Below are 18,254 nucleotides of genomic sequence, written 5' to 3'. Positions count from 1 at the left end.
TTCTCAGTGCTGGGAAGTGCAAGATACCCACATCTCCATCCAGACTTGGTGACAGCCACTGAAAAGGGACATTCCAACCGCGGGCAAAAAGCAGCAGGTGGGAACGACATGTCGCTTAATGTAGAACCCTGCAGAGAGGGCAGGAGAGAGACGCCTTCCCAGCTGAAGCTGCTTCCTGGAGAACCTCATTTATCGGGCACGAATGACTGTTCATGTTTTTACGTAATAATGACTGTTAACTTTTACCTAATAAATATTTATTAGCTGCTAAATATGTTTTAATAGCTCATATAAAATATTAGCTAATTTTCATCATATAAGTAAGAACGTTTTAACCATATGCATTGTGATGCATAGCCTTTAACTTGGTTAATTCATATGATGAAAGCCCTGAATCATGTAGATTTCCAAAGATAAACCAATAAAATACAGGTACTTTACTTCATACATGAGCGTAACAAAGCAGTAACTGACTTGCTGGCGTTGCGGCAGGAGCTAGAAATTTCTTACCTTATGCTGAATTATTGACATAACAGCCATATCGGTTTCTGTATTTTCACATCGCTTCAGATGTGAAATACCAAAAAGGGTATTTGGGTTTTTTCCACCCAGTTAGCCAGCTCCAACCTGCCCCTCTGTCCTGCTTCTCCTCGTGAAAGCGGTTCTCTGCTTTCACAAGAGCACCTCCACCTCCCTGGATCATCTTTCTGGAGTCCCACAAATAAATCCACCGTTACCTTCGCCCTCATCTCTCACAACGTTATTTGCAACACTGTCGTGCTTTCCTAACAAAGCCCCGGTTTGGAGGAGGTGAGAGGCTCAGGGACTGGCGAGACGATGCAACTCCTCCACCTCCCGGTCCCTCTGCTGGGAGTGATGGTGCCGGGTACCCGCTCGCTCGCCATCAGTGCTTGACTTGGCTCTTGGGCACACTACAGCGAGGAACTCACTGTAGTCACATCCTCCACGCAATGAAAGAAAACCAAAACCCAACCAAAACAAAAGTAGAAGCAATCAAAAGTTACAGCAAGTGGGTTTTCTTGAGGGCTTTTCCTCCTTTCCAGGGAAAGCTGCCTCTCTCCTGTCCGTTGCTGCAGCCACTTGCAAAGCATGCATAATTTTCTGGAACAGCGTTAGTTGGTTGCGAGCAGACACAGGATGATATTCAGCATGTAAAGTCACACCGTGGCTCTTCTCTCCCTGTGTCTCTCCGTCTGACTTTTTCTACATTCTCCACACCAGCAGTGCAGCATTACTCCATCCTCCTCTACCAAATTTTCAGCAGAGGAAAGCTTGACATTTTTCATTAGTTGAGGGCAGATCCCTCCACATCGGAAATACAAATGCCCAAATAAACTCTGTTAGCAACAGTTTCAGCTAGGAGGTAAAAAATGAACAGAAGTTGGTACTCAGCTACTTTTTCCTCCACAGAAAGTGCTGAGATACCACTACTGGACTTCTGGGCTACTTCATCCCTAACTTGTGCTAATTATACTAGAAATTCAGTGTATTTACTGTGCAGCAATCCAGACCTTTATCACAGAATTAAAAAGTAATTTTAAATTCATGAAACATGAACAAAAATACTTGGATTTGACATCTGTGCTGTTTCCAAGACTGCCTGGAATTACAAACACACTGAGGACGGTATGACAGGGCAGATCCATAGACGTTTTCAAAATTAGGCTCCTTACCAAAATACATATTTACTCGTTTGACCACGACGCTGTCAAGAGACACACTGTGCTTTTGGAAAACTTCATCCATTTCACAACTTTCTCAAAAATACACTTTCTTATGCTTTTGTGGACACCTCAGCATACAAACACAAGCATCAAAAATACAACAAAACAAACTAAGAGTCACAAACTGCCAGAGTTTCTTAATCATAAGCTGCTTCTTCCAGCATCAGAAAAAATAAATCCTGCTCTGACTGGCATCCCAGCATATTATTTTAAATAAGTAGGAGGGCTGAAAGAAAGTCCCCCTTCATCTCCCAAACCCCATGAGAAAATGAAGGAGTTATTTCCAGAGCGCGTACTCAATGATCATCCAGTAAAGCCTATTCATTTTGGTCAGGCTTCACAAGTCCTGCACCACACCTAATGAACACACTGCCTTCTTCTGATCCCTCTTACTCTGCCAGCAGGAGAGGATTAAAAATAATTATGGAAAAAGAAAACAAAATAGCCCCAAAAAATTCTTATTGGAACACTTCTCCCTTTAATTTCCTTGGTGTTTGTTCCTTCTCCCTTGGAAGAAGCTGTCACCTCGTGCAAGAGGTCAGCCGTAACAGCTTCTCCTTGCATTGTAAGGAAAAAAAAAAACCTCAAGAATTTTGAAAATGGAGCTGTGCAGGGTCTCTGCTGCATGGCGGGGACTTGGCACACCCCAGCCATCCTCTTGTGAGGGTTCAGGTTAACTAGTGGGAACCTGGGAAAGCCTGGAGACAACCACGGCTGTCATGGCCTACACCGCTTAGTCCTCTGCTCATGGGAGACGTGCTATTGGGGCGCCTAGTTCTCCAGATCTTCCAAGAGTAAAAACCATGAGGTACAAAAGCTGTTTCTCAGATATTCGTGCTTCCCCACTACCGAGCAGTTTCTCTGCTTCAAAATGCATGTCTTCCAACATGGTCTCCGCACAGCACAGGCTTTGTCGCCCCAGTTAGGTGCGACTGAGAAAAGATAAAAGGCTGAAGTAGGTGCTTTGAAACAACCAAGCAGCTGCGTGCCAGGAAATACAGAGTTCACGCTCTACCAGTACCTTCACTCTCACCCCGTTCCTTTGCCTTGACGGGACTATCCGCACTGCTCAGAGCGTACTCTCAACTCTGGAAACATTTCATGTCATTGACCACAAATGAAGCGATACAGATGTGCTTTTCCATAAGCTGGAGAAGGCTCTGTGGCCAGGAAAAGGGGAGGTTTCCAGTCGCACTGGCAGCCCAGTGGAACGTGGGGCTGTGTGGAGGGAGCTCGTGGCGGGGAAGGAGCCTCCTGCAAACCCCGCCGCTGGAGACTGCCCACCTTCCCTCCTGCTGCAGCTCCACCTGCCTCAGGCTTTTACAGCCGTCGCTTAAAATGCACTCAGTGAAATTCCTGGTGCATTTTATCAGACCTGTGTGAGTCAAGTTTAATCAAGATGATTTTCTCAGAGTCTTCTCACGCCTTGCTCTTGCCTTTCCTAACCAGAAAGGGGATGTGGCAGTTGACACATAATAGCTAAAGCTCCACATTCCATACAGTGAGGCTCAGCAATTAGAAGATTACTCTCAGCTTTCCCCTCCGTCATTCTTAAGTCTCTCGTCCCTGCTGTCTTTACAGATTCAGGCTTCCCAGTCCAACCTCCTTTCCTCTGATGCCGTCTGTTGCAGCAGACCCGCCTGCAGGGGCTTGGGAGAAGGTCCCTCTGCCTTGAAGAAAGCCAGGGCTTACAGCCCTCTGACTGCTCCGGAACCAAGCCTCTGGCAATCCAAAAACTAAGCCCAAGACTATTTTTTTTCTGAATAGAAGCCCATTAAGAAAAGGCTTTGTACCAGAAAACGATTCTTAAAACTTTAGTTGCAGTCCCACAGTAAAGTCCAGGACTAGTAATTTCTTGTGGTCTTCATTTGTCTTATTCTTTCACATTAAACCTCTTGCCCACACATGCTTGCCCTCCATCACTACACCCAAAGCCCAGCAAGATATTTTTGTGTTTTTTTTTTTTTCTGTGGCTAAGACACCCACAGTTTTTGTTTAAAATAAAATAAACTAAACTGGTATTATTAGAAGGGAGGTATAAATAGAGCTCAGAGATGACTCCTATAGCTTGCTCCTCAAACGCGCTTCTCCCGAGCAGCACTTCAAGGCTATTTCAAGCAGCACCTCCCATTTTTCACTCCTGAGTATCCCAAAGTGTGTCAAGCTTAAGGAGCCAAAGAAAGAAATGGTTACTTAAGGGCAAGCGTAAATACCTCGGAAGGGGTGGGAGGGAGAAAGGGTTGTGCTAACAGGGTGCCGGCCGTGCAGGGCACGGAGAAGCGAGTACCCAGACGGCAGCTGCTGAGCCACCGATAATCCCGCTGGGCGTGCGGGAGCCCACCCTTCCTCTTCTCCCCACCCAGCACCAGCACCAGCACCCCCGGGCAGAAACCGCTGCCCTCCCCGCATCGCCTGCCTGCCTGGAGAACCTACGCCCGTCCTCTCGGGGTAGCCAATACTCAACATTTTCCCCTCCGGTATCCATGGAAAGAGATTTAGCACTCCAACGTTTCATTAGCCAACAGTGCTAAGTATTCCACCAACTTGTGGAAAGAGTAAAAGCACTGAGGTTAACGTATTTGGGTAAGGCTCTGCCGAAGGGTTTGGGATATTTTGTTTCAGTATAGCATAAGGAAAGCAGCTGTCACCTTGATTACAGTGCCCTCAGTAACCTGATAGTTCTCCAACTAATCCGAACTTCAGCCGGCTCCCCCTCCGTTTGAGCCAGCACAGTTACTGATCACTTAAACAGTCAAATGGTGATTTGCACACTAATAAGTTTTGAAGTGATGCTGTAGGACAGAGGAGGAGCACCGGCTTCATCAGGACCTTGCACCCACCGTTCCCATCCTTCCCCAGGCTGCGAGGAGCATACAAAGGCTTCCAAGAAAACCTGAAGAGCAGAGAGGAATGCCGAGCTGCAAAGTTTGGCTCCGCACACTCACTTTCTGAAAACCAAAGGGGATGAGGGATGCGGTGCTCAAATCATCCACGTCTGCTGAAACGCTTCGTTCGCGTGCTCCAGCGCTGTCAAACAGACCCAGCTGATGAGCTAGTACTCCTGATCCTGGGATTCTTTTCCACCCCAGACCAGTCACCTCCAGGTTTTTCCCTGAATTACGGTCTGGCCAGGACGCGCCAGCAGACCAACATCCCCTCCCTGCCAAGAGCTCTGCCAGTACTTGGGTCACTCCCAGTCGTCCCCTCCCCACTCCCCCCTTCCCACCGCCGCGAGCTGAGCGAGCAGAAGGATTCCGGAGGGTGGGCAAAGGACCAGCGCAGGCCCACACTTTCATCTACCTTTTCTTCTGCTCTTGGATCTTGTACTTGCAACGTGAGACTGACAAGCGGTGCCAATGCTAACAGCCACCTGGCTTGCCTGACAGCACAAAAGCAGCAGGGAAGGGGGGGAAAAAATAAAATTAAAAAAAAAAAATCAGCCTAATGAGGTTGGAAGCACAAGAGATGGGAGAGAAAAAAAGCAAATAAAGAACTTAAGATCCAAATTACAATTAAGTGCACTATAGTTACTATGTACTGCACGGTATTGCTCAGAAATACCATTAGCGCAAGTCAAAAAAAACCACGCTTAACAAAAAGCAACATTTCTGGTAGGAAACCAGTAGTCTTACACCACCACTGTAGTGATAATGGCATGAGAAAATGTACAAGTGACAGGCTAGACAGAATTTAAAAGCCTTCAGTTCAGGTTGCTTTGTTTGTTTTTATCTTCTGATAAAAACAGCCTACACCTACACAGACAGTAACACGGAGCACTCCCCATCCCTGCAGCACGCTCTATCCTACCGCTGCTGAAAAACAGACTGCTTTCTTCCCCATTTTCTTTTGAAGACAAAAGCCCATTAAGACATAATATCGTTACATCTGCTTTGATTTAGCCAAAGGAAAGTCAAAGCAATTAGACTATATGCTTTAACTGATAAATTTACATAGCTCTGTGGACAATGTTTTCTAATGTAATGATTTATTTCCCCGGAAAAGAAAGCAAATTTATTTATAAGCTACTTCACATTTTTGAGATACTCACTGAAATTGGAGTTCAGTGTAACACGAAGTCTTTACTCGTACACTTAGAGCCAGCACTGCACTTCAGGCTTTGAAATTAGTCACAAAAAGACCCAGTGAATAAAAAAAAAAAGTCTTAAGGAAAGCTAATTGACAACTGCAAAGCACAGGAGAAGGGGCTGCCTCCGCTTAATTGAAGGTCATTTCTGTTAAGCTGCATGCTATATTTACCACCTGGCTTGTAATGGCTGCTTTTATTCAAATGCTCTGCGGTAAAATATATGCACGTGTAGGGGATGAAGGCTTTATCATTGAAACCTTCTGCAAGAAATTAGGGGAATGAGGAAGGCTCGCACACTTCCGCAGCAAAATTAGGTCAGGACGCCTTTGAACAGCTCCATTTGAAGGCTGTGCCAGACTTCAGATCAAATACTTTTTAGTGCATTAGACCCAACGGCTTAAGAGATGAACTTCTATACTGCTGATAATTATTACTAGTACTGTGCATTGCTGCCTCCCTCTCCACCTGTGGATAATTATAAATAGCCTACATTTTCCAGTCCCTGACATATGCCACTCGGTTAATAGCCCTTCCAAAACCCATCCTTTTTAACCAACGGTCACACATTTCAAATATGACGATCACCTAACTCTGCACAGATTGGGAAATTATGGCTTGCCCCACACATACTCTTAACTAAACGCTCCCTGAATATACACGTATGGCTAAATGACATTAGCATCACGGTAATTAATCATGTGAGGCTGGAAAGTGCCCAGCTGGCAATTCAAATGTAGACCTGTCTCTGCCCTCTGGTGCCTATGTACATCCCTGAACCGTGCGCCCAGGCAGCATCACTGCCACCGGCTCCGTCACCTCCTGCCCTGCTGGAGCACGGTCAGCCCCAGGGCTGATGCTCTCCACCACGCCACCTCCTGCTCTTAATGGGCTTCAGGGATATCCCCAAATAAAGCACACTCCAGCAGCCAAGCTGGAAGGGCAAAGGCCAAAGCAGTGTTCCCAGATATATAAAGCAGTTAATTATACACCTCTTCCCCGCACAGCTTGACTGCCCACACCTCGAGCAATGGCCAATGAAGCCCATCAGCCCCCACATCCAGTCACGTTTGTGTAAAATTTCATTAATAAATTAATCTGTAAATTACTACAACAATGCCCAACCCCCAAAACTGAATGCTTTAAGGAGTAAGAGGGGGTTACATAGCCAAAATAATAACTCTGGATCCTTTTGTGGAGCTTAACACTGTAACAAGACTGCCAGTAAGAAAATTGAGGCATTCAGAATTTTAAGTCTTTAAAAACTCAGACTTTTTTTTTTTTTTTAAGCTCTTAAAATTCACAGCTGAGTTCACTCCAGCAAGCTCGGCTGTTGGGAGGGTTGTTAAGATACACAGAAACATCCACCTCCAGTTTCCTACCACTCCTTGTTTTGCTCTCCCGTCAGGTGACACTAGTAATTGCACAGCTGCTACAGCTAGCTGCCAGAGACTGCGCTAACGAGGTTTTCCAATTAGGTTGGCTGAATTAAATAACGAGCAAGAGAGAGAGAGATTGGTCTTTTCTGTGCATCTCTAGGAAGTCACAGAGAAATTCCAAAAAAATACTCTTGCTAATCCTCCCTTAGGACCCCTTCATCTCTGATCACAAACACAGAAATGCCATGTGAGCTGCTCTACTACACCGGAACCGTGCCAGCTCTCACCGTCTGTACGGCCACAGGCTTCATGACGAGGGATCCTACCAAATTTTTTTGAGACTGACAGCATCTGCCAGAAGAAGTTTTCTCCTCAGTCTTCCTCAGGTTCCTCAAGTCAAATACCTTTACACATTTAAACCAGTGGAGGTAAGGTCCTCAGATGTTATGTGAAACAGCAAGAAGTAACACGGTGAAAAACTATCACAGAGACTCCTATCCGTATGTTATAGAAGCACCACAATTTTTCCCAAACTAAGATTTTTTCTGTCATAACACAAAGCTGCCTAATTCTTCCAGTGCATATAGAGAAGGTCAGAAAAACAAAAAATAAACTGATAGGCACATGTTATCTGGCTTCTGGTATATGACAACTTATGCCACCAGGCAGAAGACCAATTACAGGTGTCCACCAGAAGAGACTTAAATTAAGATACCAACCGACCAGCTCTTGGTTAAGTGGGAGGGACACGGTTAAGAAAGCAGCATTAGTGAAAGCACAAACCCCCAAACCAGCCAAGGGTAGAATAAGCTTTTCAGGATTTGAATCGCAGTAAGAACAGGAACAAAAGGAAAGAAAGGTCATTTCCCCTTTCTAATGCCCTACAGTTACAAAACAGACAAGAAGTGGCACTTGCAGCACAGCAATACTATTAAGAGCACTGTCTCAAGCCATTTTAGGCCCGACGCTCCCGTGTGAGCAGGCCCTCAGACGTTCCCTCCATCCGGTGAGCCCCAGCACAGTGGCACGGGCACACCTCTGCCTCCCCACCCCAGCAGGAAGGCTATTTATTACTGAGCCTGAGCCCCAGCGGAGGCACTGAGATCCCCCCCTTGCAGAACACAGCCCTGCTCTTCAGCTGGGCATGGCTGCTCGGGCTAAATGCCACCAGGGAGAAAAGCATTTCTGACACCCAACACGACTGGAGACACAGCCAGTCATACTCAGCTTTAACATCCCGTCTCCTCCCATAACTATTGTACCAGCGCACTTTAGGTAGGTAAGTCTGTTTTTAATAGGTGGCCATGGTACGTACTTTCCTCACCCCCCAAACCCTGCACAGCCAGGCCATTAAGCCGCAATGAGGTTTCCAACCGTTATTCAATTTGTTGGAGATACGGCTGTCAAATGGTAACAACATACCGTTTTTATAGTCAGTTTTCAGAGTTGCGGCTCCTTCGGTGCCCTCACGTCATCCCTCCCCTCTGCAGCCCCACGGATGCTCTATGCTGCTCTGCAGGGAGGACCACAGCTCCTACCAGAAGAGCAGATGCTATCTCGTGGTTTGCCACAGGGCTTCCTCACCCACCTCCAGCTCACTGCCAAACTCTCTGGAAACTTCTGGAGGCCTCTGCCATGTTTTCATGCAGCAGACAGACGCGTTCACCAAAGCTATTTGGTCAAAAGACAAATTCAATCGGCCCAAGTTTCAACACGGACAGGCAATTTCAGCTAAGCCAGGAGTCCGTATGGGCCACAGCAGTTCTGGTGTCATCTCCCAGCCCAACCTGGTCTGGTCCAGACCTCTGCTAACCATTATTCCCAGTTTTTCTCTTTAGAACATTATTTTTCCGGGTCATTCACATTTCACAGTGACAAACATGGGGCTTTGAAGGCAGAGGGAAGGCTGTGCTGGAGAATCAAACCAAAAGCAGCTGGGGGAGCTACGGAGGATCAAACCATACTTATGGAGGAAAACTTATGAAATTGTTCTATTAAATCACAAGTGGAGAAACAAGAGGAAAACGATTTGTAAAGACCAACTTCTGTTTTAAAGGCTTTTTTTCCTAGTAAGTAAGGTCAGAGAAGCTGCTCTTCCTATCCTAACTCAGGCCAGGAGAATTAAGACAATTTTGAGAGCAATTTTGTTCTGTTTATTTAACTGGGAGTCCTCCTCACGTTCTGCGGGGCACTTCTTTTCCTGACCCGTGGAAGATACACTTCCTTTCATAAAAGATACACACACAAAAATATATAAAATAAAAATATATGTAAAGCAGAGATCTATGTAGAATAAAGATCTCTATAAAATACACACACACACACACACACACAAAGTTTCAAAGACCTTCCAAGCTAGAACTGCAAGCGCTGCAGAGAGCTTAGTGCTGAATGCTCTGTGGAACACAGTCTCTAGGAACACGTAATTTCAAATGTACTCCAAGAAGTTTCATTTCATGACATTTTAGATGTTAACATTCAAAAAAAATCTGCCTTCACAGATGAGAAACAATCAAAGAGCACATGACTGGAAAATTCTAAGCAACTCCACCAAAGACAAGAATTTAGAAGATATTCATGGCATTTGAGTAACTTTTCCTATCTACCTCCAGGAGTAGTCGTCTCTTGTTCTACCATGGAGAAAGGGATTTGTCAGTTCCACATGCTACAGATGCTTAAGTCCCTAATGACCCTAAAGCATTAATCTTCTAACATTGTATGCTGCCACAGCAGTTCTTGAGAACTTCTCACCTTCTTACAGTGAGACTTACGCAAGCCAGTTACTAACATAACCAAATCTCACACACCCTGTTCAGGGATGCTCCTCCTCGCTGCACACACACTTCCATTCACTGCTCGCACTGCCACCAGTGGTAAGCACCGAGCGCCCCTGAGCTCCTGCCTGGGAGGAGGCGCAGTCCCACGGCCAGGACAGGACCTGGTTGTTCTGCAACCCTCCTTCCACAGAAAACTCAGAATCTTGCTTCTCAGCAATGTTATTTTATGCACATCCCTGCTGCAGGAATTATACGCTATTATTATTTATAGAGCTAAGCCATACCTATTTTTATTTATGCAATGTCACAAATTTATATTCAACAGAAGCTCGATTTTCGGATGTCCCAATGACGGTGCATTTCCATTACTTTGAATTAGTTTCACCTTTCCGCTTTGCTTCCCTTGCAGGTTTCCACTTTAAATAAGAGCACCATCAATGTCACACCTCTGCGCCTGCACATTTGCACGCGGAACTGCACAACACTTGAAAGGGATTCAAAAGAAAAGGCTTTGTGGAGGCTTTCACCTGGTAATCAGTTTAAGTGACGCACCGATTCTGGCATCTCCACATCCAGAGCGAGGACAGACAAACAACGGAGCGAAGGAAGAGCCTGTCTCCTGGACAGGCCTCCTCTCCGCAGCCTGGGAGATCCGCCGTGTATGCAAACCCATTTTTCGCCTTCCCCTGCAGATCCCCGTCCAAAAAGCAAACAAGACTCAGCTCTTAAAGCCAAAAGAGATCGGGCCTGGGTGGTCACAGCTGTGCCCTCCAGCTGCTGCGTCCAGCCAGCTGTTCCTGCAGGCACTGCAGAGCCACCACAGCTGGAATTAACACAGCTCAGCCCCGAGAAAGAGGAAACCTTACTTCTGTTTGTACAACTAGTGGAAGCACACGAGCAGACGTACCTAAGAGGGTCCTGGGGAAGGCAGAAGAGATGGAAGACCCAGTTGGGTTATTCATTCATGTGGCAGCAAGCACATAACATTTTTTCTTCTCTCAGAACATCCTTCGTCTTGAGGCCACACCAATCACGCACCCAGCTGCTCCCCAAGAAGTACTGCACGTCCCAGCCTGTATTGCTTTAGCAGCACTGTTTTCTACAGCTCTGCGAGACCATTAGAGTTACACTTCTGTAATACACTTCAAAGAATAAGGATAGGCCACTTCACACTGAACTGAAAGGTGACAAGTGACCTCCATTAGTGTGGAAGCACCTCTAGAGAAAATTAAGCTTTATTATGGTTAATCAAGCAGGAACAACACATCTCTGACAACATAATATTTAAATACAGACAATACATTCTGGTTGTTAATCATAATGCTGGTTTCTGAACATTTTGATTCAGTTCCTGCATGTACCACAGGCTCTTTGACCTTCTGCAAGTCCCTTTGTCTCCTCACCTTTAATATGAGTACAAAGTATGTATTTATCTTCACGCTCACAACTCAAACACAGCCGAACAGGTTTTTATTTGAACTTTCCCAAATCAATTCACCTTTGGAACAAAACAATTTAGCTCTGAAGGGAGATTTCTGAAGAAGTTGTTTATACATAAACTAAAAATAGTGATTTCAGATGGAGCGTCCAGCTCGGGCGTTAGTTAAGCTTACGTGACACGTAATAGCCTATCTACAGCCAAGGCCAAGCTCTGCAGATTCATCACCACCCTATTAGTCATTATTTCACTTTAACTGAACCCCCTACTTGAGACATCAACAAAAATCATCCGTGCACCGCAAAAGTACTTGTTGCAAACTGTTGTTAAACGCTCCTACTGCAATCAGTTTTCCAGTACTTTTGAGGATTACACGTATTTTGTATTTCTGCCTAAATATCTAATATGCTTTTGAAAGCATCCCTCAGGGCTGAGCTAATCAAGCAAACAACATACATACAGAGAACTGTCATTATTACAGGGTCAAACACTAATGCAGTCTTTACTCGAGAGACTGCAAATTATACTTCAATGTGAGCAAGAGAAATCTTGTTCCCAAATCACTGAATACTGCCATGTAACCTATGAATAAATTAATAGTCCCCAAAAGATTACAGATAGCAGTTTATTATCGTCTTGTAAGCGTGAACCAAAGATAACCAAACAACAAGCTGTTCGCAGAACAGCCTAAAGGAATTCTCTCATCCTTGCTACAACACGGGGAGCAAAGCAACTTGAACGTGGACCAAATTGCTTGCTCGCGACTCGTGCATCCTCTCTCGCATGCCGCAGCACAGAGGGCATCTTTATGACTTACATTCAAGTAGGGTCTTACACAGGGCCTCAAACAAGCTTGCCAGGCTCAAACACAACATTTCTGTTAAAAATCATAGTCAGTCAAAATTCATGAGAAGACAAAAGAGTACTTTTCCGTAACTAGACAACAGCCCTTTGTTCAGCCACTGAGCCTCACTAAAGCCTGTAATTCTTTGCCATAAGGAAAATGTTTAAACTGGTCAACGGCAAAAGTCAATTTGGTGAGATAATGTAATTAATAAATGCCATCCATATGCCTCTGCCTGACGCTTTATAAAGACAATTGGCCGTAAAGAGCAGGGCAAACGGAGAGCTCTGCAAACGGCCGGCTGCTCCGCAGGGAGCGCTGCTGCTGCAGGGAGGAACGAGCCCTCCTCCAGGCTCAGGATTCCCTGCCAAGACGCCATGATCCCCACCAAGGACGGCAGGTAGCTCTCCACCATCCCCTCTGGAGGCTTTAGATCATAGCTGTGTGTTTGAGGTGGGGCTTTTCATAACTCGCACCTCTGCTAGCCAAGAAATTAGGCTTTGACCTCTGCTAGTCAAGAAATTAGGCCTTGATCTGGTCATCCTGAGATTACATTTAAGATTAGGACCACAGAGTCTTAGATCCATCAAAACTTCAAACAAACCCAAGGCTTACAGCTCATTCTCCACAGTCCACCATCTTCATCCCATCAGCTGCAGCGATTGCCTCAAACCTACCACAGAGGTATCATCTGCCCAAGAACCACAATCCCAGTACCCGACTTCAAACCCCGAGATATTTGTCCCGACTTGTTCCTGAAGACGAGGCTCTCATCTACTTCCTCGATAAGGATCTAGAAAAAAATGCAGAGAAAACATCTCTGCACTTTAGGCCTGAATATTAAGTCAGTTCCAATGCAGACCTCGGGGCTAAGATATTAAAAAGAGAAACTGCTTCAGTGTTTGATCTCGGGTCAAGAATCATCTGTTCTTTAATTCTTAAAAGATAAGCAAACCTGGGAGGGAAACCTATTCCCAGAAAGTGGCTCCTGAGAACATCCAGATAAGGGGCGGCTTCATTGCAGCACCAGAATTGTAATACCCAAAGCTGATGGCAAAACCCAGAGCTCCCCCGAATTTCCAGTGCAAGCAGCTGTTGGATGGGAGCACCCAGATGTTCAGCCAGAGCAAGGGGAGCAGCCATGGCAGATGCTGCTGGCTGATTCCAGGCGCTGCCAAACCACAAAAAGCAATGGACGGATATTTATTCATTCTACAGTGAGAAGGAAAAGCTCACGTGAGTTGGGGAAGGGTGGAAATAAATCAAGACTAGAAAAATCCCTACCTTTCTTTGGAATTTACTTGGCAATGCAGATTTAACATGCTTAAGAGAGGCACACACGACATATAAAACTGAGACGCCACCTATCTCTTCAGCCCTTCGTCTCTCTTCTCCTCTAATTACTATCTCCAAAGTCTAGCTGCATTTTTCAAAAAACCCAACATTCCTCCTCTCCAACACACTATTAATTTTCCAAATTCCAAAAGCAAAGTAACCATTAGAAACAAATGTAGGAAAATTATAGCATCCTGCTTCTGAAATACTAAATATTTCTGAAAAACATACCAAATATCATCACTGTATCATCTTTCAGTAACATTTATGCCAACAAATCAGTGCTCAGATGCTTACAGAAGAAACAGAAAGACCACCCAGTTGATGTTGATGCCCCAGTGCTCTCTTTTACCGAAAGCCTAAAAACCAACCCCACACGCGTTGCTGACGTGAAGCGAAGTCTCCAGATTCAAGAAACCTTACCGAGGAAGAGGAGAGCCACCACTAACCTTCCATTAGGAAAGCGGCAGTGGGACGCGGCGGCGTGCAGCACAACCTGCCAGCCAGCAAAGCTTCCCGACGCGCGCTTGGGCTTGCAGAGAGGATGAGACCATCGCACCAGCTCTGGAAAACCACTCGTCCCACTGCTGCGAAGCAGGACGAAACGGAAAGGTTTATCAGCCTCTTCCGAATGGGAGCTGACAACTACAGCTGGATACTTGGCATTGCTCTCTGGTGCTATTAAAATCAGTGAGAGCCGACTCCCGCTATCATCAGGACCGGACACAGCCTTTTAAAAGGCACATCAGGCCTCTCACTCGCAGAGTTTGCCTTTTCTTTCCAGCGGTTTCATGCGCTCTCTTTCCCTCTCCTAAAAGCAAACCAGGAAACCTTGAAGACTCCTAAAAAGCACATTTTTTGCCATCCAGCCAAGCCTGGGTGAACCCCCCTCGCACATCCTTCCAAGCCTGCCGGGGTTACCGGACCCCACTCTAATCTGGCATCTCACCGTGCACTGCGCTGATGGCAGTAAACCACCCCACAAGCCCTGGCTGTGATCCACCAGCTTTGATGTGGGTGATGCTTGCCATCATGCAGAGGTTGGCATGAACAGGTCGGGCTCCCCCTCACCCTCTTTGCCCCCATTGTGTCCCCAAACGGCTGCTCCCCCAGGGGAGCTGGCGCAGCGCGGCGGAACGCATCTGCCGCGCGACAGCCCACGTCAGGGCACACAAAGCACGCACCCAGCACGGACACACCGCTCCCAGGTTCCCAGGCAGGTCGCAGTTCAAGGACATTTTTAACACGGCTCTGACATCTACTTGGCCCACCCCAATGAAGACGTTTGTTGGTTATGTGAAGCGAACACAAGGAACTCACCGCTTTAGGAAACAAAATCTCCCGCTGCCTTCCCTTCCCCTGCTCAAAAACACCCTCCTGGATAACTTACTTCATCAGAAATTAGATTTTTACCTTACAGCTTTGCCTAGATAATAATAATCGCAGAATCAAAGAAAGGAAAAGAAATTTAGAGCTAAAACCACTTGACAGTGCCCCAGAGAGCCAGCAGGTTTTAAGCACCCACATAAAATTCCTCTTATGACCAGGACAGCCTTCTGCAGAGACAACAGATTTGGCATCTGCCTTTTCCCAGAGACCGGTCTACAGAATCCTACCTTAAGGGACCATGTAGGTGCTGCACAGTGAGTGGAAAAAAAAAAAAAAAAAAAAAAGGAGGCGGGGGGGAAAAGAAAAGGAAAAAAATCCACCCTGCCTTTACTTTTCCAGTCTCTCCACAACTTTCTGGCAGCGGCGAGGGCGCTGCAGCGGGGCCAGGCAGGCTCCCCCCGCCTCGCTCTCCCCCTGCCCCCCAAACCCCGCTGCCCCGGTATGCCCCGACAACCCGCCTCTCGCGGCCCCAGCGCCTTTGTCCTAAGGCAAAAAGCCATAAAACTTAATACTTTACTAATTACTGTGGCAGTTTAATAGTTAGTGCACCATCAGAGAACTTCATAATAACAGCATTTCTATAAAATTAAAGTATATTGTAGCTCATTAGCCAGGGTGTTTCTGCAGTGCAGTTATACTTAGCGGAAACAGGAGTCAGTGTTCTACGCAGCCCTTTTTTAATTAGTCCTTAAGAAAAGCGTTTTGCAATTGTATCCTTAGAAATCCCTAATGATGAGCCAGATTTTACGAAGGCTTCGCCTGGGCTAATTTGCGCAACAGCTAGACAACTTCAAAAGTTAACCCAAGCTAGTGACATTATTTAGTTCAGCGGAGCAGCTCATTTTAATTGGATTAAATTGTCAGGGTTTTTTAATTTCATACTGAAACCTCAATTTATTATTTCCTAATATTTGCCCAAACGCTGCAGCCGTGTCATTTGCCTGTTCCCTTCCCTCAAGACAATCCCAGATCCACCGATGGAAAAGACCAAGACCTTCTGGCCGGCTTTCACCAGCCCCGCGCCGCGGAGGAGTGGGAGCGCTTCGCCGGAGAGTGGCTTTTCCAGAGGTACAAATCCCGGCAACCCACTTAATTGCATTAAACGGAGGTCCCCGGTTGTGGCTCGGGGGAAAAAAAAAAAAAAAAAAAAAAAAAAAAAAGTGTAAACAGCGGCATTATCCCGAGCATCCCGCAGCAGCCCCGCAGGGGAAGGGCTGCCGGGGCCGGCGCCAGGCTCGGGCTCAGCGGAGCCGCCACCGGGACAGGCGCGCAGCGCTGCGCACCCGCGCAAGGAGAGGCGCAGCAGCGCGGCGCACCCGCAGGTTTGTGAGGCGTCCTGAGCCGCCCAGCCAAAGCTAGTTACAGCTTTTTTATTATTTTTTTTTCCTTCTTTTTTTTAGCAACCGGCCGGGGAGGGTTGATCACCGCCCGCGGAGCCCGGGGGGGAGGCGGCGTTTACGGCGGGCGGCCGCTCGGAGACGGTGCGGGCCCGGCGGCGGGGCCGGGACGGGCACAAAGCCCCGCGGGACGCAGCGGCCCCGGAGGCTCCCGGACACAACGCCACGGCCGCCGGGCAGCACACACACACCCCTCCCCGCCCCGCATCGCTCCGGGACGGCAGGGAAAGAGGCACCGGAGGGCGGGGGGGGGCGGTCCGGGACCGGCAGGCGGCTGGGGGTCGTCGCGGCAAACTTCGGATGAGGCTCGCTGGAGGGCGGCAGGGTGCTCCGCTTGGCTTCGTGGGCTTTTTTTTTTTTTTTTTTTGGCGGGGGGGGGGTAGGGTGGGTGTCTCTTTTTTTTTGGGAGGGGATGTTTGCTGCTTGCAGAGCGCTCAGCTATCAACAGATGCCCCGGCGAACCAGCCCGCTGCCCCGGTGGGCAGCGATGCGGAGCGGCGGCCGCCCCCCCGTCCTGTCCCGTGTCCTCCCCCCACCACCACCCCCGTAACCCCCGGTACTCACCGGCTGCCCGGAGGCGCAGGCCACGAAGCTGACGGTGAGCGCTAGCCACACGCCCCGCATTATTCCCGCGGAGCCGGCGCGGCGGCGGCGGCCGCCTGGGGCCGGGCACAAAGAAGAAACCGGGGCGGCGGCGGCGCCCCGGTGAAGAAGGGGGGCGGAGGGGGGGCACGGAGCAGGGCCGCGGGCGCCCTCCGGCCCGCCGCGCTCCTTCCGCTCCTCTCCGCGCTCCGCTCCTCTCCGCGCTCCGCTCCGGCGCTGCCCGGCGGGCCCGGTGCTTTGCGCGGCGCTGGGGCGCCCGGGCTGCAAAAGCTACACGCTACCGCGCTCCGCCGCCCTCCCGCCCTCCCTCCCTCCCTCCGCCCCGAGTGTGCGGCGGCGGCGGCGCGGCTCCCAGTTAAACCCCGCAGAAATTCCTGCAGGATTACAACACAGATTGGCAGCTCCCCCAGCCAGTGGAAGGAGGCGGCGCGCCGCCGCCGCCGGCTCTCGCCCCTCGCAAATTCAACCAACTTTCACCCCCCCCACACACACACATACACACACCGCCCTCCTCCTCATCCTCCTCCTCCTCCGCCCCGGTCTCCCCTCTCTCGTCCTTCCCCCCCCGCAATGGAAAACATGAGCAGCGCCGCGGGCCGACCGAGCGAGAGCGAGGACCGGCCCCGGTGTAGAAGCGGGGACGTGGAGAGGTTCCCCCTTTCCACGGGAAATTTGGCGGCCGCCGCGTGTTTTTTCGCTCTCTGCCGCCCGACCGCGCATCGCTGCTCCCCGCCGCCCGCCCCCGTTAGCCTGTGCGGCGGCGTCGGGTGTCGGAAAAAACAGGACGGAGGGGTTAAAAATCACGGGGAGAGGGGGATATCAGCCCGTTTTGGATCCCCGATTGGCTTTCGATTTCTTGGACTTTCCTCCCGCAACAAGAAGACAAGAAACTTTTAGGGGTGAGGGGGTGGCAAGCAAGAGAGGGCTGAGATTTGCACCTAGTTGCGTGGATCCAGCAGCGGATCCAGCAGCTATGTCTTCAAAATAAATATTGCAGGAATTGACAGCCCCAAGAATGCACGCTCCAGAAGCCAAAACAAGAAGTCTTGCTATGACTAGTCCACGGTATTTCTCAACTGGGGAAAATGGTGGTGTTGCAGAGTTTAGGAGCCTCAGCCCCATCCACTTGCCTATGCCAGCACATTTCCACCGCTGAACGTGTCCATATATTACATCAGTCATTGGACATGGGAAAGGAGCAATAACCAAGAAAGCAAAAAGTATCCGTCTCGCTTAGAAACTACCACTTGTAATTTAATTCCG

The 18,254-nt window shown here is 48.3% G+C and overlaps 1 protein-coding gene across 1 annotated transcript in view; it reads right to left on the bottom strand.

Annotated features, from left to right (window-relative positions):
• The window catches only part of SDC2 (syndecan 2), a 61,161-nt gene extending 43,853 nt beyond the window's left edge, over positions 1-17,308 (bottom strand). The window contains exon 1 of the mRNA XM_082499564.1: positions 16,953-17,308. Coding sequence (XP_082355690.1) covers positions 16,953-17,012 — 60 coding nt within the window. The 5' untranslated portion in view covers positions 17,013-17,308. The remainder of the gene's footprint in view (positions 1-16,952) is intronic.
• Positions 17,309-18,254: the final 946 nt, after the last annotated feature.

Source organism: Vanellus vanellus (assembly GCF_965231255.1).
Source record: "Vanellus vanellus genome assembly, chromosome: 2".
Classification (NCBI taxonomy): Eukaryota; Metazoa; Chordata; class Aves; order Charadriiformes; family Charadriidae; genus Vanellus; species Vanellus vanellus.
This window is presented reverse-complemented; position numbering and strand designations above follow the sequence as displayed.